The 21,062-nt window shown below is 46.5% G+C and overlaps 1 protein-coding gene across 1 annotated transcript in view; it reads right to left on the bottom strand.

Annotated features, from left to right (window-relative positions):
* Window positions 1–21,062, bottom strand: part of LOC126236049 (transcriptional regulator ERG homolog) — a 300,731-nt gene that overhangs the window by 52,897 nt on the left and 226,772 nt on the right. The window contains exon 6 of the mRNA XM_049945092.1: window positions 11,879–12,087. Within this exon, the coding sequence (XP_049801049.1) occupies window positions 11,879–12,087 (209 nt within the window). The remainder of the gene's footprint in view (window positions 1–11,878; window positions 12,088–21,062) is intronic.

Genomic DNA, 21,062 nt, shown 5'->3' with positions numbered 1-21,062 from the left:
TCAGACACTCTGCAGCTCAGAATCGACACAAAAAAGGCCTTCGGGTATGGCATAAAGGGCATCACTGAAACCATCCTTTTCGTTGGAGCGTTGATTACTACACATTTCGCGGTCGGAAACGACAGTTAGCAGTGCGCTGAGCATAAGGACGACCTTCTTGTCAACCTTTGACACTACTGAGACCCCCCCTTCCCCTTCCCCCCCCCTCCCACGGACGATTCATCCCTTCTCTACGGACACTGTGTACTAAAAACTCGACCTCGTAATGTAAGTAATTCCAGATAATTCCCTAGTTCAGTATTTAGTTATTAAGATTTTTTGTCCTATCACGTCTACACAACAACCTCTCCTAAATGCTACATATAATCGTTGCCCGCCCCCGGTAGCTGAGTGGTCAGCGCGACAGCATGTCAGTCCTAAGGCCCGGGTTCGATTCTTGGCCGGGTCGGAGATTTTCTCCTCTCAGGGACTGGGTATTGTGTTGTCCTAATCAACGTCATTTCATCCCCATCGACGCGCAAGTAGACGAAGTGGCGTCAAATCGAAAGACTTGCAGCCGGCGAACGGTCTAACCAACGGGAGGCCTTAGTCACGCAACATTTCCATTAAAAATAATCGCTAAGAATTGTATACTATCTTATGATGAGTCTCCAAGCGACATAAAACCGGTAACGGTAAAACCAAAAACTTCTTCCCTCAGTAAAGGCGACTGGTTGCAGTCATTTCTAAAACGTTTACTCATCACAGTAGCAGAGTTCCACGTCCCTAATGGGGACGTCCATTGGTACTCGTCTGTTCGGTACAGGATGTCAAATCAAACACCTTTCAGCGGTCTAGTTTCCACACCTATTTTATTTGGTTTCGGCGATTTACTACGCCGTCTTCAGTATTGCTGGCCCCTGTTTTGACCAGAACCGAGATAGAAATTTCCTATACGTCGGTTAGGTTCCTAAAGACGGCGTAGCAAATCGCCAAAACTGGTAGCCAAATACACTCCTGGAAATGGAAAAAAGAACACATTGACACCGGTGTGTCAGACCCACCATACTTGCTCCGGACACTGCGAGAGGGCTGTACAAGCAATGATCACACGCACGGCACAGCGGACACACCAGGAACCGCGGTGTTGGCCGTCGAATGGCGCTAGCTGCGCAGCATTTGTGCACCGCTGCCGTCAGTGTCAGCCAGTTTGCCGTGGCATACGGAGCTCCATCGCAGTCTTTAACACTGGTAGCATGCCGCGACAGCGTGGACGTGAACCGTATGTGCAGTTGACGGACTTTGAGCGAGGGCGTATAGTGGGCATGCGGGAGGCCGGGGGGACGTACCGCCGAATTGCTCAACACGTGGGGCGTGAGGTCTCCACAGTACATCGATGTTGTCGCCAGTGGTCGGCGGAAGGTGCACGTGCCCGTCGACCTGGGACCGGACCGCAGCGACGCACGGATGCACGCCAAGACCGTAGGATCCTACGCAGTGCCGTAGGGGACCGCACCGCCACTTCCCAGCAAATTAGGGACACTGTTGCTCCTGGGGTATCGGCGAGGACCATTCGCAACCGTCTCCATGAAGCTGGGCTACGGTCCCGCACACCGTTAGGCCGTCTTCCGCTCACGCCCCAACATCGTGCAGCCCGCCTCCAGTGGTGTCGCGACAGGCGTGAATGGAGGGACGAATGGAGACGTGTCGTCTTCAGCGATGAGAGTCGCTTCTGCCTTGGTGCCAATGATGGTCGTATGCGTGTTTGGCGCCGTGCAGGTGAGCGCCACAATCAGGACTGCATACGACCGAGGCACACAGGGCCAACACCCGGCATCATGGTGTGGGGAGCGATCTCCTACACTGGCCGTACACCACTGGTGATCGTCGAGGGGACACTGAATAGTGCACGGTACATCCAAACCGTCATCGAACCCATCGTTCTACCATTCCTAGACCGGCAAGGGAACTTGCTGTTCCAACAGGACAATGCACGTCCGCATGTATCCCGTGCCACCCAACGTGCTCTAGAAGGTGTAAGTCAACTACCCTGGCCAGCAAGATCTCCGGATCTGTCCCCCATTGAGCATGTTTGGGACTGGATGAAGCGTCGTCTCACGCGGTCTGCACGTCCAGCACGAACGCTGCTCTGTTGCCTGTGTCTATGTGCCTGTGGTTCTGTCAGTGTGATCATGTGATGTATCTGACCCCAGGAATGTGTCAATAAAGTTTCCCCTTCCTGGGACAATGAATTCACGGTGTTCTTATTTCAATTTCCAGGAGTGTAAAATAAGTTTGGAAAGTAGAGAGCTGAAAGGTGGTGTTTGATTTTGACATTCTAGTGCATAAAGATTTTCAGAAAATCTGAAGTGGAGCATCCTTTGCGCCCGAGACTGTGCGGTACTGTGGCGGTGTGCTACGTACTGCAGTGCTGCACAGTGCCTTGTCGCGGTACCTGAGGCAGCGTGACAGCGGCAGGCGCAGGAGGAGGCGGCTGAGCGGTCGCGAGCGGCGGCGGCGGCGGCGGCCCGGCCGCTGTCGCTTCCTCGCCAGATAGGATCGCGGCGCGGCTGCTGGGTGCAGCTAGCGAGCGAGACAATTTCCGGAGCGCGCGTGATGAGCGCCAGATTGAAAGGCCCGCAGTATAAGTTAGGCGCCGCGCAGCGCTGCCCCGTTAGCGCCGCCCCTACCGCCCCCGCCGCCCCCGGCTCTCAGATAAGGCGCCGCCGCAAGAATGGCGCCCCCGGCATTATCGCCTCGTGAAAAACTGCCGCCGCCTTAGCCGCCGAATTTGCCGCGTCGAGTTCGCGAAAAATTGCCCGAGCGCCATGCCGCCGGGTTATTTACACGTTTTTGGAAATTGGCTGTAACTGCGACGAGACACTGAAAAGAGCGCACTCTAACTTCTGTTAATACTACATAAAAGTACGGCAGTCCTAAAGCAAAGGCTGTTTTGAAGATGTAGTGACTAGCCACGCCGAGTCGTTGGGAAACAAAGCCTTTTCGTGGAAGAACACCGCTGCAGACGGACACAAATCGCTGACTAAGCAATAGCGCTGTGGGCGCCTTTCGGTAGGCCGTTATACATTCAGCTCCAAGGAGCTCAACCCAAATCTTTCCCTGTTGGCGACAGCCGTACAGTGAAGACTGCCGAAGCCAACTGAGAAGTTGAACACCAAAGAGGGCACGGAGGTTTGCAGATACTGGCAAAGTAAAAGTACTCAAGATTTTGCTCGAAACTTTAGAGAGGAACATTCTTGGCAAGTGTATTCGGTTTAGACCGGAAAAGAGTGTGTCACAAAATTTCAACAAAAGCTGGCGAAACCTAAAAAGCTGATCTGACAAGAAAGTGTACGGACACATCCAAAGCAAATTAGAGAGGTGCGAGAGTGAGACATTCATACTGAGGAACATGAGTGGCACTTCTGCTATTAGGTCTTACATGGCGTACCTCAGCTATTGCTGGGTGGTCGCTGAAGACTTCTCTTCTGAGCTCAAGGACAGTCAGTGAGTCATTGTTGGTAGACTCGTGATCCAGTTCAGAAATGTTGCCGTCTCAAGTTCAAAAAATGGTTCAAATGGCTCTGAGCACTATGGGACTCAACTGCTGTGGTCATAAGTCCCCTAGAACTTAGAACTAATTAAACATAACTAACCTAAGGACATCACACACATCCATGCCCGAGGCAGGATTCGAACCTGCGACCGTAGCGGTCGTGCGGTTCCAGACTGTAGCGCCTTTAACCGCTCGGCCACTCCGGCCGGCGCCGTCTCAAGTGCTTGGCGCCATGAGTCCTTGTCTGTGCCGGACCACACACATCCTCTGGCAATGACACACGTTAGAAGACTGCAGTAAAACTCCGCGTGTCAATCTTCTGCTTGTCTCAACACAGTAACCAAAATCCAAAATGTTTCCATCAATACATATATAAAGACGTTTTTTTTTAATTACGGCTACCAGTCACAAACTTTGTCAATTATTGTATTACGTATTTATTTTTCGACATGTTTCGAGGGTTATACCTCATCTTCAGGTTAAATGGCATTACAAAAACAACTTTACAATAAGGTCATACATATGTCACACAGTCTTTTAGTAAATGCTACGGTCATCCTGTGGAAGAAGAGAGAACTTAGTAAGATGCGTTGCGGTGAATGGAAACACCTCAACGCATCACAAGGAGACTGCCACGCCAGAAGAACAAAGTGAGTGACCGTTATAACACATTTTTGTGCGAACATGTCCAGCTTCCAAAGTGACATCGCCTCTTACTAAGTTCTCTCTTCTTCCACAGGACGACCACAGCATTTACGAAAAGACTGTGTAACATCAGTATGACCTTATTGTAAAGTTGTTTTTCTAATGCCATTTAGCCTGAAGATGAGGTATAACCCTCGAAACATGTCGCTAAATAAATAAGTAATACAATAGATGACAAAGTTTGTGACTGGTAGCGGTAATTTAAAAAAAAAAAAACGTTACATATTTCTTAAGACAGTCACGGTCGAAAAATAGTCAAAATGGCTTCAAATTCTTCCATCAATACGATGGTCGTATTATCGTTTTATTTTTTAATGGTATTGCCTGACGGAAAAATTTAATTGTTTCACAATAATTTTTCCAAAACAGCAGCTGTAGTCTCCTCAGCCCTCATTCAAATAAATACACTCCTGGAAATGGAAAAAAGAACACATTGACACCGGTGTGTCAGACCCACCATACTTGCTCCGGACACTGCGAGAGGGCTGTACAAGCAATGATCACACGCACGGCACAGCGGACACACCAGGAACCGCGGTGTTGGCCGTCGAATGGCGCTAGCTGCGCAGCATTTGTGCACCGCCGCCGTCAGTGTCAGCCAGTTTGCCGTGGCATACGGAGCTCCATCGCAGTCTTTAACACTGGTAGCATGCCGCGACAGCGTGGACGTGAACCGTATGTGCAGTTGACGGACTTTGAGCGAGGGCGTATAGTGGGCATGCGGGAGGCCGGGTGGACGTACCGCCGAATTGCTCAACACGTGGGGCGTGAGGTCTCCACAGTACATCGATGTTGTCGCCAGTGGTCGGCGGAAGGTGCACGTGCCCGTCGACCTGGGACCGGACCGCAGCGACGCACGGATGCACGCCAAGACCGTAGGATCCTACGCAGTGCCGTAGGGGACCGCACCGCCACTTCCCAGCAAATTAGGGACACTGTTGCTCCTGGGGTATCGGCGAGGACCATTCGCAACCGTCTCCATGAAGCTGGGCTACGGTCCCGCACACCGTTAGGCCGTCTTCCGCTCACGCCCCAACATCGTGCAGCCCGCCTCCAGTGGTGTCGCGACAGGCGTGAATGGAGGGACGAATGGAGACGTGTCGTCTTCAGCGATGAGAGTCGCTTCTGCCTTGATGCCAATGATGGTCGTATGCGTGTTTGGCGCCGTGCAGGTGAGCGCCACAATCAGGACTGCATACGACCGAGGCACACAGGGTCAACACCCGGCATCATGGTGTGGGGAGCGATCTCCTACACTGGCCGTACACCACTGGTGATCGTCGAGGGGACACTGAATAGTGCACGGTACATCCAAACCGTCATCGAACCCATCGTTCTACCATTCCTAGACCGGCAAGGGAACTTGCTGTTCCAACAGGACAATGCACGTCCGCATGTATCCCGTGCCACCCAACGTGCTCTAGAAGGTGTAAGTCAACTACCCTGTCCAGCAAGATCTCCGGATCTGTCCCCCATTGAGCATGTTTGGGACTGGATGAAGCGTCGTCTCACGCGGTCTGCACGTCCAGCACGAACGCTGGTCCAACTGAGGCGCCAGGTGGAAATGGCATGGCAAGCCGTTCCACAGGACTACATCCAGCATCTCTACGATCGTCTCCATGGGAGAATAGCAGCCTGCATTGCTGCGAAAGGTGGATATACACTGTACTAGTGCCGACATTGTGCATGCTCTGTTGCCTGTGTCTATGTGCCTGTGGTTCTGTCAGTGTGATCATGTGATGTATCTGACCCCAGGAATGTGTCAATAAAGTTTCCCCTTCCTGGGACAATGAATTCACGGTGTTCTTATTTCAATTTCCAGGAGTGTATATTTAACTGAAACAAAGGCAAAACATTAAATGTGCTCTATTTCTTTTCTTTACAGCTGGCACAATTACTTTTTATGTATGTTATTAGCTGATATAATTCACATAAGTTAACTTCAAATGTGGGCTGGCCTTTTCAAACACTGTAAACGTCTGAGCGCGTTTATAAGCATCGTCTCATTGTGAACAGTTGACATTCGCTCTCCTCTGATGGACGAATAGGCTCACAGGCTATTTATGAAGGGATTATAGATTAAGAAGGGACGAAAGGTGCATTGCACCTTACCAGTATTCACATCCAAAAAGCATTAGCAGTGTTGAAAGTAACGTTCAGTGGCAGGACACAGTATTAGGATCGAACTCCAAACGTTTCAATTTGCTTGACATGTAACAATTCACCCAGAAATCTGCATTATATTTGTTGTCTAACCATACCGGCTGATTTCGGCCGCCACTATTTAATAAAATTCATAAATATCATTTAGTTGTCACTATTAGTAAATTAATTCAATTTGTAACATAATTTTGTAGATGTAACACGTTTCGAACAGTGTTAAGCTATACATCTAGCCAAGGACGATGTTAACTACGAACGGGAGCACTAGCTCTGAGTATAGACGAAAAAAAAGCTTTTTGAAATGACCCATGGAAGAATATTTTATTTAAAAGAAGGGAAACTTACATTTGGATGGCCTAACGAGGATTTCAGCCCCGGAGCATAAACTTAATCATGTCTTCCATTAATAAGCAAAAATTATTTTAACTTATTTCCTGTTAACAATATCGTTTCAAAAGTTGGTTAGGAAAACATTTGCGGAGAAAGTTTGATGTCGAGTGTTAAAGAGATTATTTCTTCAAGAACAAATCAGAGGTTAAAAGTACGGGGGGGGGGGGGGGGGGGTACATTATTTTGATAGACCAACTAACTATCGCTGAATGCTGCACTAAATTTCAAACTGACAAATATAGATGCCACTATTTTTAAACACACTCTGTAAACAGGTCAAGGAAAGTTCTACTTATCGTTCAAAAATGGCTCTGAGCACTATGGGACTTAACAGCTGTGGTCATCAGTCCCCTAGAACTTAGAACTACTTAAACCTAACTAACCTAAGGACATCACACACATCCATGTCGGAGGCAGGATTCGAACCTGCGACCGTAGCAGTCGCACGATTCCGGACTGCGCGCCTAGAACCGCGAGACCACCGCGGCCGGCGGAAGAGATATCGTTCAATTGCTCGACAGTAGTAACCCGCTCTTTGGTGTCGCAGCTATTCGACAAGCGCTGTGTGAATGTTCTGATCGTTGGAAAATCTCCTTTCCCTTAGATGTTCTTTCAACTTGATGGACAGACGTAAATCGTGTGGTTCAAGATCTTCCTTCCTTCCCGACCAGTATCATTCACATCTTGGCACAATTTCACTACGGCAGGACGGTGACACTGCGTTTGGTCCACACACCGCCAGAAGTCCAATGTACGCTCGTGTGCAATTTAGACATTTTGTTCGCAAAAAATCGCACTCTCTTGTGCACTTGCGCTGAGGAGTAGTTCCCACTTATCGCGCTGTTTCACTCGCTCACCGTGGAGTACTTGTTACCTGTACGACAGCAGAACTGTGTCTGCAGGAAACCCAAAACATCTACTCTCCTCTGACAGTGCGCCCTCTTGTTACGCAAAGGTTTTAGAGTGGAACGACATGTGTAACTTAATTTCTGAAGTCCCTGCGTGCTAGTTCTCGTTATCGCACTCACTTTATTCCGTTTTTGCATTACTCCCGTGTTGCTGTGTTTCTCCACAATCACTACAACCAATTGGTTAATCTCAGTTCTCTTATGTTGTTGCAGGACGCCTCTCCTTCTCAAAACATTGTCTGCTATCCCATACTGCGAAAGGATGCCTTATTTCCGGGGAAGCCATGTCACTCCATTCTTCCGTATGTGTGCACTGAGAAGCATCGGCACATGTAGCCAGATTCGTTGCTGTGATTGTATAGATGTTTAAGAAGAGGAGAAGGAGGAGACTAGTTTTTAACGTCCCGTCGACAGCGAAGTCATTAGAGACTGAACACAAGCTCGGATTAGGGAAGCATGGGGAAGGTATTGGGCTGCACCCTTTAAAAGGAACCATCCCGGCATTCGCCTGAAGCGATTTAGAGTTGGGTTGGTTTTGGGGGAAGAGACTAAACAGCGAGGTGATCGGTCTCATAGAATTAGGGAAGGAAATCGGCCGTGCCCTGCCAAAGGAGCCATCCCGACATTTACCTTAAGTGGCTTAGGGAAATCACTGAAAACCTGTCAGAATGGACGAATGCGGGTCTTTAAGAAGGTGCCGGCAGATCAAGTGCAGATGCTCTGAACACTTCTTAGGTTGGTGGCTCTTATGCAGAGTAAATGATGTGAGATACAAAATTATCCGTTATTGTCTGTAGTAAGTCAATCAATGTAACTGCTAAATTAATGAAACTGCGAGCAGTTCGCATCGCCAGCATTCAATACTGTATTCCTTTAACTCGCCCACTCCACATTCGTAATTGCAGATCTTCACTTTATCTTACGGTTCACTTTACATAATATTAGATGTCGTGTTATTGTCAACCGTAGAATTTTCCTACTTCCGTGAAGAATCAAATAAAGCTAGGGTCTAGGAATCACATTCATACGATGCACCGCATGATTCATTTACCTAGAGCTATCTCAAAATAAGCATCAGTTTCTTTCAGATGAATCATAAAGCACTACTACTGAGATTTTCTTTGGTGTTTTATAACACGTCTGATTACTATCCAAGGATCAGGGGTAACCGCAACAGCTTATACGCGTTATAATGCGATGATGGTTATGGCTCATTCACCGCAAGTCTTTTAACCGAAGCTTATTGCACTGAAGTAGGTCAAGCGGCAAATGACGTGAGCAGAAGCAGTTCAGGCGTGCCTGGATCGCTGCATATGCTTCTACCACAGGTGAAGGGAAGAAATTGCGTGACGTGTAATGAAAAAAAAAAAACGCAGAAAAACGCTTAGCTACATTTATTGCATGTTACTTCTTAGCCAATGTTACTTACACGTCATTTTTGTTAAACAACCAGACATATGACAGAGGGATACGTCAGTGTTGCAGTAGTTAATATAACTACGAATTTACGATGCAATAAGAATGAGGAAGAATGGTTAAAGTACGTATGAGATAGAGTATTAGAGAGTTCAAGAAGAAATTGGCAAAGAGTTATTTGAGGATTGCTTCCATAATTCGGGTAAGCTGATTTCGGGAAACTTCGGAAAACCAAATTGATAGTGCCTTTAACCACGGAGCCTTCCCGCTTGCTTGTAATGGGTGAGTCATGTACTGGTTACTTCCTGTCGAACATACGCGTACACTTAATAGTATTTTAAACTAACTGCAGAACAGAAAGAGGCAAAATTCGCATAGCCATCTCTAGCATTCTGCTATTGGCTGAAGCTCGCAAACGCATCGGAAATCCGGAACAAATACTAGTCAACAATGAACCTGTCTTTGCGCTCTAATATGAGGGGAAAAGAAGAAATACACCGTGAGCTAAGGACAGTTCACCCACCAGCAAATAATACAAAGATAATTTAGTAAATTCAGGAGGAGCAGATATGAGAATGGGGAGATGTTAAAGAAACGTCGCAGTGCTGAACTTCGGAGAATTAAAAAAAAGTGGACAAATAAGAATAAGAATAACTGAAAGGAAGAAAAACTTGTCTCTCTGAATTTATTTCTACGAATATAGGATAGTTATATTAATTATGGGAAGAAGCAAGCTGCATCAATGTCCGTATTGTCTAAGTCCTAAAAAATTTTAGTAGAAAACGTTGACAATTGTGAAAGGTAAATAATAAGGAGACCATGTAAAGTTTTCAACAGTAGGGTCAAAGGTGCAACCTGTGTGTAAAATCAATGGTGTTGTCTTAGTCGAAGACTTCAAATGTACCCAGTCTGTCATTCATTTCTTGATGCAGTCACAAGCACAAAAGGTTCGGGAATAACTTGATCAATATGATACGATGTTTTATAAATCATTCTTGTCAGCAAAGAAACTGAATAAACGGCACGGTGTATTGAAGACATTTGAAATCGTAAATTAGGCTTCAATTCCGAATACCGAATGGCAATGTGTCAACGAAATGTGATTACAATATCGTGCACCCCCCCCCACCCTTCCCTATCTGTGCTCGTATCCCACAGTTTCAAATTTGTGAACTGTGAAATTCACAGTCTTTAATTTATTGTAACAGATAACCGACTTTGGCTTTGCAGCCATCATCAATTTTTTTAAAAAAAAGCTGCGCTGCCGAGTCCTGTGTGCGAAAGTGACCTCATTTAATGATAAGATCTGTAATTCACCTGAAGCGCACATCTGCGTCTGTTACTTCAGCTACGAGAGTATCGGAAATAAAATTGCACATGCGCTCCTGTCAGAAAGGTATGAAGTAGAATATTTGCCGCGGACCTGTTCTTTTCTTTATTCTTCATTAAGAAAACGTTTGACTGTAACAATTGTATTCAAAAAATTTTATTGTTTTTGTGGGTGACAACGATACTGTTCAGACTGTGTGTCGCAGAAAACAAGCCGGCAATGCTGTTCCCAGAAGTTGTTTTATGAATATATTTGGCTGAGTCTTGGTTTCAGTAAGGGGGAAAAATACTGTATTCAAAAATTCCTAGCTGTCCTTTTGTGTACCGGAGAAGGTTCTCAATGACTGAAGTGCACTAAGAAAGAGGATAAGGTCTTTCTTACTCTGCTTAAGCCAGTTCAATGAATCTGTACTCCGATTATTAAGAAAGAAAACTTTATCATTCATGACTATATGGAAATACGTATCGCAGAAATGTCAACTTGATGCAGTCGGCAGATAAAGAAGAATCTAATCTAATAAGACCAGCGTTATGTACATTAAGGCTATTGCTAACCATAACTACTGTGATTTTTCAGCTTATGATACAAGGTAATAATTCTAAAACAAAACAGTATTACGCGTGTTGTAAATAAAAACTGCCTTTTCTTGCTACAATGTATTTTATTTCTTCCAGACGCGTTTCGCGTTTTACTTTAAGGCATCTTCAGTGGAATCTAGAATGATACAGTTTTGTTTTGATATGGGATATTTGTAGAGTATAAAACAGTTCAAGTCTTGTTTTTACGTAAGTAAGTGATTACTTACAGTTATTCGCGGTCTTGGCTGACATCTGCGTTTCCTGTCATCTTGCCACACGCTGGAGGTCGCACTATAACTTCACTTACGAAAAATGAGCACGATTTCATGTTACGAACTTTTTTCTTCACAATTTACATATTGTTTGCACTAATTGCTGTGGAGCCGTATTTGTCTCCTCTCACTAGTCGTAGATACTTTAACGATAAATGTGATTTAAAAAGCGAATAACTGCAAATAATCATTTATTTACTTAAAAAAAGACGTGAACTGTTCTATAATCTTCAAACATAGCATATCAAAACAAAACTGTGCCATTCTAGATTCCACTGAAGATGCCGTGTAGTAAACGACGGAACGCGTCTGGAAGAAATAAAATACATTGCTATTAAATTTTTGTTCACAAGTCGAATATATCTGTGCTTGCTGCGGATGATGGCCACGCTAAAAAACTTGTGCGGAAAACAGCCTTGTATGCAATTTAACGATTATTTTCCAACCCAGACTTTCTTCTTTTTCAAATAACTTGTAACAGTTACTAACGTGATTACACATACAACAGAAATATTCAGAGACGTCAGCAATGGTAGCGTGTTACAGAGTTCGTGACGCTGTGAAGCGGTGAGCGTACGTACCCGAGGAGGAAGGTATGGCGGCGTGCGGGCTCATGAAGTTGAGCTTGGTGCTGTGGTGGTAGCTGGACATGAAGAGGTCCGACTGGTACTTGTAGGCCGCGGGGTCGGCGGTCGCGGGCTGCGTCGCCGCCGCCAAGCCCTGGAAGTCGAACTTGTAGGCGTACCGCTTCCCGTGCACCTTGGTCATGATGTTCTTGTCGTAGTAATACCTGCCGACACCACACGGGCAACACGCTGTCACTCGCAGTCACTAGGCAGGACTGTCTTACTGTCGGTGTCGTGCGTCATTGTACGGTCTGTACATTTAGTTCAAACGAGGCCATCATATATCATAACAGTAGTGACAATTCTTCTCGCTCAGTAGTAATTTGTAGCTCTAAGTACGTAAGAATAAAGCAAAACCGTTTTGGAATCTGAAGAAAAAACCAGTATTTGGATGCATGCCCATGGACTTTGATCACAACAGCACATTTGTTTGGCATTGAATCCACAAGCTTTTGTAATATACATCAATTAGGAATTTTAACCAATCGTCCAATAAGGCAGCAGAAAACCTATCTTTCTTTGAGTAGCATCTACGACGAACACGTCGATCCAATGCATCCCAGAGGTGTTCAATAGGATTTAGATCCGGAAGAGCAGTTACGTGCAGCATTCATAGCTTATCAAAATTTTGTGAGCTGCACTGCCAGGAAAAAAAATCTCAACATTAAGAAGGAGTTGTGCGTCATAAACGAAAGCTGGTAAGCGTGTTTCTACATCTGAAATACGGTGTCTTTTCCAATTTAGAGGCAGTCGCGTAAGAGTGGCGCTGGTAGTACCATTATGAGGATTCACATCGGGTTTGCTTTAAATACACGCCGTAAGTCTTCCACGTCAAAATATTTGCATCTGGGAAAGCTTCAAGGCCACCATAATCTGCTTGATTGCCCCATACAACAGCAAGCGTGAGCCATGTACTACCTCCAAAAACTGCTTGTAACATCACATGTAAAGTTCAAATGGAGTCCACGAAAAACATTTGGATGGCTCTGAGCACTATGGGACTCAACTGCTGAGGTCATTAATCCCCTAGAACTTAGAACTAGTTAAACCTAACTAACCTAAGGACATCACAAACATCCATGCCCGAGGCAGGATTCGAACCTGCGACCGTAGCGGTCTTGCGGTTCCAGACTGCAGCGCCTTTAACCGCACGGCCACTTCGGCCGGCAAAAACATTTGGACCTCCAATTAATTGTAGCTTATTAAACTGTCCAGCCAACCTTTGAGGTTGGACGTGGCGAGTTGATGATAATAAAGAATGCCTTTAAGGGGACAAGGAAGCCATTATGAGCACGTCACTGAGTATGAACGAGGTCGTGCAACAGGAGTACGAGAAGTTGGATATTCATTCTGTGATACTGCAGAAAGACTTGGCAGGAATGTAGCCACTGTAACTGATCGCTGGCATCGGTGGTCAAGAGAAGGTACGATCGCAAGAGGACTGGGCTCCAGGCGGCCGCGTAGCACTAACGAGAGGGAAGACTATCGTGTTTCGTGTATGGATCTGGCCTATCGCACTGCATCTCCAGAAGCTATCTGAGCAGCAGTTGACACCACAGTGACGTAAGGAACTGTTAAAAATCGGTTACTTGATGGACAGCTCCGAGACAGCCGCCCTGAAACGCGCTTTCCAGTGTCCCCAAGCCACCGCCATTTGCGACTTCAGTGGTGTCAAGAGGCCACGGTGGAGGTCTGTTGTGTATTCTGATGAAAGATGGTTTTGCGTCTGTGCCACCGATGGCCGTTTGTTGGTTAGAAGGAAGCCAATTGAGGGCCTGCAACCAACCTGTCAGTGTGGTAGGCATACTGGGACTAAGCTTGGAGTCATGGTCTGGTGTGCGAATTCTTATGACAACAGAAGCGGGTGCATGGTTATCCCACGCACCCTGACTGCAAACTTGAACGTCAGTCCGATAATTCTACCAGTTGTACTGCCATTCGTGAACAGCGTTCCAGAGGATGTTTTCCAACAGGATAACGCCCGCCGACATACCGCTGTTGACCCAAAATGCTCTACAGAGTGTCGAGATGTCCCTTGGTGTGTTCTGTCTCCAGATCTGTCTTCAGTCGAGCATACATGGGACATCATCGGACGACAACTCTGGCATCACCCAAACCAGCATTAACCGTCGCTGTATTGAGGGCTAAGTGTAACTGTCATGGTACTCCATTCCGCAAACTGACATCTGGTACCTCTACAGCACAATGCATGCACGTTTGCATGCTTGCGTTCAACATATGAAAGATTACACCGGTTATTGATGTACTACAATTTCACATTTGCAGCCGGCCGGTGTGGCCGAGCGGTTCTAGGCGCTACAGTTTGGAACCGCGCGACCGCTACGGTCGCAGGTTCGAATCCTGCCTCGGGCATGGATGTGTGTGATGTCCTTAGGTTAGTTAGGTTTAAGTAGTTCTAAGTTCTAGGGGACTGATGACCACAGCAGTTGAGTCCCATAGTGCTCAGAGCCATTTGAACCATTTTTTTCACATTTGCAATGGGTTATATTGCGTTTACATTGAAACGGTACTGTATGTACCGTTCCATGATTAAAAGTCGATGTTTTGCAATCGTACCTTCTTAAAAGGACAGCATCGTCGATAGATATTCACGGGTGCGGCCAATTGCCGTTTTTCTCTCTATCGTAACGCGGCCCCATCGTGGGCGAAATGAAACTCCCATGATGTAGGATGGAACGTTGATTTATTATGTTGTAGAATATTTATTTAATGTTAATATGTTCACGCACGTGAAATATCCTTTACAACCTATTCCCATCTTTCCTGAAGCGATGTCAACCATTAGTTTGGAAGCAGACAACTCTTGGTAGACTCTAGTAGTGCCAACTTTGTTTCCTTGGGCTTGAGTGGCAGAGATCGACCACAGGAAAAACTATTTCAAAGAGAATGTGAGAACATAGGGTTTAGCGGGGAGAGGTTGGTCAGGCTACCCCGTCCACCGAATACCAGAGGCTCTCAGGAGCTCCGCCATGGTAAGTGGCTGTTCTGCGAAGAAAGGGTAAGTGAGTGGACGTGCCTTCAGCATGTCCGTCTCGATTGGTAATGGAAAAAGGTATTGGGATACTAGATATTTGTGACTAACCTACTCTTTTTCAGCCCAGCGTTGAATAGGCAAACCAATGATTCCGCTCATGGTTATTTTGATTATTTTCTGTTGTATGATTTTTGTGTATTGAGAGTGATATATGTATGTCTTTCTGTTCACGCCACGTGGTAGGCAACGTTAGGCTTGGGTAGCGAAATTGTCCATCCAGACGATAGAGTTAGCTAACAAACCGTGTGACTTTCAATTTCTTTATGTGTTTTAGGAATTTTCGAAGGGTTTATTGATTTTTAATGTGTGTTTTCTGTGTAATACGAATAGGGGCCACGTGCTCCACGTGTGACGAACTAGTAACAAGGCAGCTACGCTCACCTATAGAGAAACTCGAGTAGAAGCAATAGATTATTTAAATAAACTGCTACCGACTCACGGTACAGGCATTTACACAGTTTCAACCGTTTGATTAAAATCTTGGAAGCATGCGGAAAGCTACTTTGAACCCACGTGGTCATAGCCACCACGTGCACATGCAGTATCCTTTGATACTGGCTAAATTATAACTGAAGTTGTTATACAGTACAGAATAGTAGAAAAGAAAGCTTTATCGCCTAAATGCCAAGCCGATCTCTGTCCTCACCCCATTGCATGCCAGTATTGAATGTGCGCACTAGGTGCAAGCTTGAGCTCTTGTCTATCCTGTCCTATGTGTTTTAATATTAAAGTAGCGGGAAAATTACTAGTGGCTGATGAGCTGCAATCCCGTCTGTTAAGAATTCCACCTTTGCCAAAAATAGCGTGCGTGTTGCGTGCAGTTGTGTAAAATAATAAGAGGCCTCACCTCCACCTAACCTTATAATAAATTATGAAAGAAATAAAGCAAATTTATTCAGAATAACTTCAGTATGCTATGCTTGAACAAATCCGATATCCCTTTAACAATTGTAAATATTAATGGCACAGACTGCCAATAGGTATGCTGCGTTCTATGACGGAAAACTCCTTCATTGATCTCTCCAAAAGAATCCGTCGCGCGTTAGTCGTGTTCAGTATCCACACCCATAGAGGGCTGTAATACAGATGAAGGAGGTTCCTGAGAACCTATGACAGAAAAAAGTAAAATATCCCTAAACATACCTATAACTGAGAATAGGTAATTTCCCCAGAACAGATAACTTTTAATGAAGGCAACTTCTGCCAGAATCTGTTTCAAGTAATATACCCCAAGCGACGGTCCAAATGGCTCAAATGGCTCTGAGCACTATGGGACTTAACATCTTAGGTCATCAGTCCCCTAGAACTTAGAACTACTTAAACCTAACTAACCTAAGGACATCACACACATCCATGCCCGAGGCAGGATTCGAACCCGCGACCGTAGCAGCCCCGCGGTTTCGGACTGCAGCGCTAGAACCGCACGGCCACCGCGGCCGGCAAAAGCGACGGTCCCTTTTGAGCATTAACCTGTGATCTTGCAATGTTAAGCACTTAAATATGTTACATACACAAGCGTATTCCAGAAATTCCATACTCCACATCAACTGTTTCTCGGCGTTGTGGTTTGTTCAGTGCTACGCCACTACGTCCAGCTAACGGGTGCCGTCGCCGTCGCTCCGTCGCGAGCTGACCGAGACACGTGCGTCTACCGGCGGCCGCGCGGCCGAAGGCCCACGGAAGACGCGCGCGGCTGGCCCGTTGTGCCGGCGGCGTATCGGCGTATGCAGCGGAGCAATTTCCTGGCGGCGTCGCTTCCGTCGCAATTAGGCGGCCACCGACACCAGAGCAGGGCCGGCCAATCACGGCCGCTAACGAGCGCGCCGTATTTTTCGCGCCGCGGCTTGTTTATCTGCAGTTGGCGCGCGCCGCCCCCGGGAACGGCCGCTTCAATCCGATTAGCCCGGCTAATGGGCAATCAAGCGGGGCGCGGCCTGCGTCGGACTGCGCCTGGTCCTACGCCCCCGCGCCGTGTGCAGCCGGGCCAGCGGCCGCGCCGTGATGGACTTTTTAAGTGCCACCTCGCGCTGCCACGCCACCACTCGGCCGCGCGACTTATTTCGAGAGCACGTGTCGCACAGGCAACTTTTAAGCCTTCGAGTGCCCCTTGCTCTACCGCTGAGACTAATAGCATCCGGATGCGACTGCTTCGTTCCCCGACCGGCGCCGGCAGCGGACGATTGGATGTCCGCCCTTTTAACTTTTCCCCTACGGAGCTTTTTTCCCCTTCATCTCCTCCATCTGTTGAGCATTCGTATCTATAACATCCGTTTGGCATCATTGCTACTTCTCATACTCCTCTCTCAGGCTACAGGAGACATGTATAAGAAATGAAACACGTTATGTATCTCGAAACGATTTCTGTATTACGAGGGGTGTTCATTAAACAATGCAACATATTTTTTTCTCGGCCAGTTTCGGTTCAAAAGATGCAGAATTTGTTGTGGAACACCTTACAATACTCCCGCTTCAGCCCTTACAGTTTCACGAAGTTCCGATAGCTAGCGGAGCTATGCGTAGCGTTCAAAATGGCGTCTGTAACGGAGGTGTGTCCCAAGCACAGAGCTGTCATTGAGTTTCTGAGTTTCTTTTGGCGGAAAACCAGAGCATCTCAAATATTCGTAGGTGCTTGCAGTATGTTTATGGGGAATCTATCAGAACTGCGGAGGTTATAACTTCCTAGCTCCAATAAGGAGGAAGGTATGGGCGAAAATGTGTTTCTATTTTTGTGGGCATTTAGGCTGCCCTGAATGACAGGCATGCTGTGTGGGAACAGTATTGTCCTACCAAATCAATATGCTTTGCATGGCACCCTATATATCAGTGGCAAGAAATGGTTTCCTGGGCACTGACATGTAGGATGCCTCCATGATACATATGTTTTGTTGGAGCAATTTTAGCCTGCTTTATCTTTCTGCATTGTATGGCAGCCTGTGTGTCAGGGGCATATAAGTGATTTTTTTTCAAGTCCTTGGTGTTTAGCCTGCCATGCGTGGTAGGCATGTTGTGGGAGTAGTGTCAGCCTGCTTTACTGAATTGTATTGCAGAGGATACACATACCAACGAGCATAGCTGCAGACAGATTGAGATGGACAGAAGAAGAACAGAGCGAGGGGGAGGAGGAAATGGACAGAGGGGGAGGAGGGAGAGATGTATGGCGCAGGTGGAAAGTGTAGAGAGTTAGAGAAGCAGTTGGAAAAGGAAGAGGAGGCAGAGATGGAAACGAAGAGGGGGAGGAGAATGGGAGGGGGAGATGAAGAGACAGAAAGAATGGGGAGGAGATACACAGACAGCAGTGGGAGAATGAGATGGACAGACACAGGAGGGAAGGAAGGAGGAGATGAACATCGAGAAGGGGGAGAGGGAGGTGTGTTCAGCCGCATATGCTGGCAAAGTCTTGGGGAAAAAGGTAGTTGTAATATAATGTTTAAGTTGACGAACGTACTTCACAAAATCAAACATCATCCTTTTCGTGTGCTAACTTCTCCAAACTACGTCATATTACTGTGTGCTGGACTGGGATATGAATCCAGAACCTTGCCTATCACAGGCAATGTTCTTACCGACTGAGCTGTCCAAGCGAGACTCACGATCACTTCTTATAGCTTCACTTCTACCAGTTTCAGAATTTGTCCTCAAAAGTCAAGTTTCAGGCATCGGGTATCAGTCCATCACACAGTTTTAATCTGGTAGGTAGCTTTGGAGCAACGTAGGTTCTGCTGCAGAGGGGAAGATTCATTCCACGTCATAGTACACCATGAAGTTAGTGGGGTAGTCTTCATTTGTACTGGCAGTCAGACACAGATTCAATCCACTGAGCAGAATAATGCCAGTAGCACAACATTATAATAGTCGTGAACGCCTTTTATTGAGTGTTGTTCACTGAAAAGTGACAGTGTCATTGGTGCAGTTTCAGTATCGTGCCTAGTGCATACACTCGATAGTGAAAAGAGGTAGCACAGACATCGAGGTTGCCAGTTTTCCTACACCAGTTAAGACGGTACGTAAACTGCTGAATAAACGTTTTGTGCCAGCATTATGAACTGCATAGTTTATGTGTGTGTACATTTTTTAAAATCGGAAACCTCTTACACAACACTCGTTTCACCACAGAAAATCGCTACGTTCAGTGACATGCGTAGTCGAACTGAAACTGAATCTGCATTCTCAATGCATTTTGATGGAGCACTTTTGTCTCCAACCGTCGACGGCACAATGGAGCTTGGTACGCCGTACGGTCTGTCAACACACCTCGATGGGTCACTTCAGGCACAGACTGCGTCACACTGCAGTTCCAGCATGGGAAGTTGGCCGTCGACGAATTGGCGTACACCAAAGCGACGAAATTTGAACATTCAGTAGATTTTGTTCTATGTAAAACTCTGAGGAATTGCTTGGTAGTGGCCGCCTGAGGTTTACAAAACCAGTTGATGGCTGCTGCCTATAAACACGGCTGATAGACACCCCGAGAAGAACTCAACAGTATTGCACTCTGCCTTTTTGTGGCAACTGGGAGAGCTGTGTCGAGTCTTTACATGATACGCTCAGGTACCAGTCGCTTGTTACGAACAGCGGTACAAATCCCCCAGCACAAAGGACGCGAACAAGCAGGTAAAGTACACTGTAAAACTGAACCTGGATCACTGACATTGCAGTATTTGCAATATTTATCTGACATCTTACGATCGTCGTAGAAGAGTGTGGAGGCGACGAGATACCAACGTACCTCTTAGACAAGAAGCTGCGTGGTTTCTGCAGTAAGTTGAGTCAGTCAAGATTTGTGTCCGATTCCCCTCAACGCTATCGAGGGTAATTTGATGGCTGTGCAGTTCCGGGACTTGATCCTCCAACATACTGTCCAGCCGTGCAGTTCACATTTTGACTACGAATTCGTCTTTCAAGACGATAGTGCACAAATACACAGCGCCCAGCTCGTGAACACCTGTCTCCAATGGAGTGGAACATGCAAGGGACTGATCATTCTCCGGACCAGGTGGAACTTTGAGTGCGTCGTCGCACGAGCTCCTCTCAGATACTGGATGTCCTGAGGAGAGTCATGGTCGACAACAGTGAACGTAGCATACTGCACGGCACCGGCTGGAGAAACACCTTGCGGAATGTTACCAAGTCTTAGATTTTGGTTTCACATATGCACACTTTCGAACAGAATGCCCTCGTTTTGGTTACTTCTTTGCTTTTACTTCACAGTAAATTCTATTCTTTCTTTTCTTGCTCCCCTTGGCATATATTAGCAGGAATGTAGGTGATGCAAAACGGCTTTTAGCAATTTGTTTAGACTGAGAAACAAAGCAGCCCAAGTGGCTAATTAATGACGCATTTGATTCATAAATACGAGGGGCATTTAATATGTGATGCCACAGAATTTTTTTCTGAAAGCAAGTTGGTTTCATTCATGATCCCAAAACACCATATTGTTACTTACTCTTTTGGTCACAAGACCCTACATTTCAACATAATCTCCGATCAACGCGACAGTCTTACGCTACGTGACGAGGAGGGCCTGTACGACCGCCTTGCACCACTCTGCTGGTCAACTTCGGGGCCAGCGTCTTGCCGCATCAATAACCAACCATCACCCACGTGCTGCTTCCCCCAGAGCGCATCCTTCATTGGCTCAAACAGATCTAAGTCGGAAGATGCGAGGTCCCGACTGTAGTGGTCGTTGAACAGTCCAATTAACTGTCGTGAGCTCCTCTCGGGGTGTGCAGATTTGTGTAAGACCTTGTGTTGTTATGGAGAACGAGAAGTTCTTTTGCATTTTTGTGGCAATGAACACGCTGCAGTCGTTTCTTCAATTTCCCGAGGGTACTACAATACACTTCAGAATTGATCGTCGCACCATGAGGGAGAACATCAGACAGAACAACCCTTCCAGAGTCCCAGAACGCCGTCGCCGTGACTTTACCGGCTGAGCGTGTGGCTTTGAAATTTTTCTTCGGAGGAGAGGTGGTGTGGCGCCACATCCATGAATTGACGTTTTGGTCCCTATTCGAACAAATGTTTCATCGCAAAAAATTGTCACGATCAGCCTCGAAACGCACAAGCAACTCCTCACAGATGGTC

The sequence above is a fragment of the Schistocerca nitens genome, chromosome 1 (genome assembly GCF_023898315.1).
Source record: "Schistocerca nitens isolate TAMUIC-IGC-003100 chromosome 1, iqSchNite1.1, whole genome shotgun sequence".
NCBI lineage: Eukaryota > Metazoa > Arthropoda > Insecta > Orthoptera > Acrididae > Schistocerca > Schistocerca nitens.
Note: the sequence above shows the minus strand (reverse complement) of the source record. Positions and strands in the feature narration are given on the sequence as shown.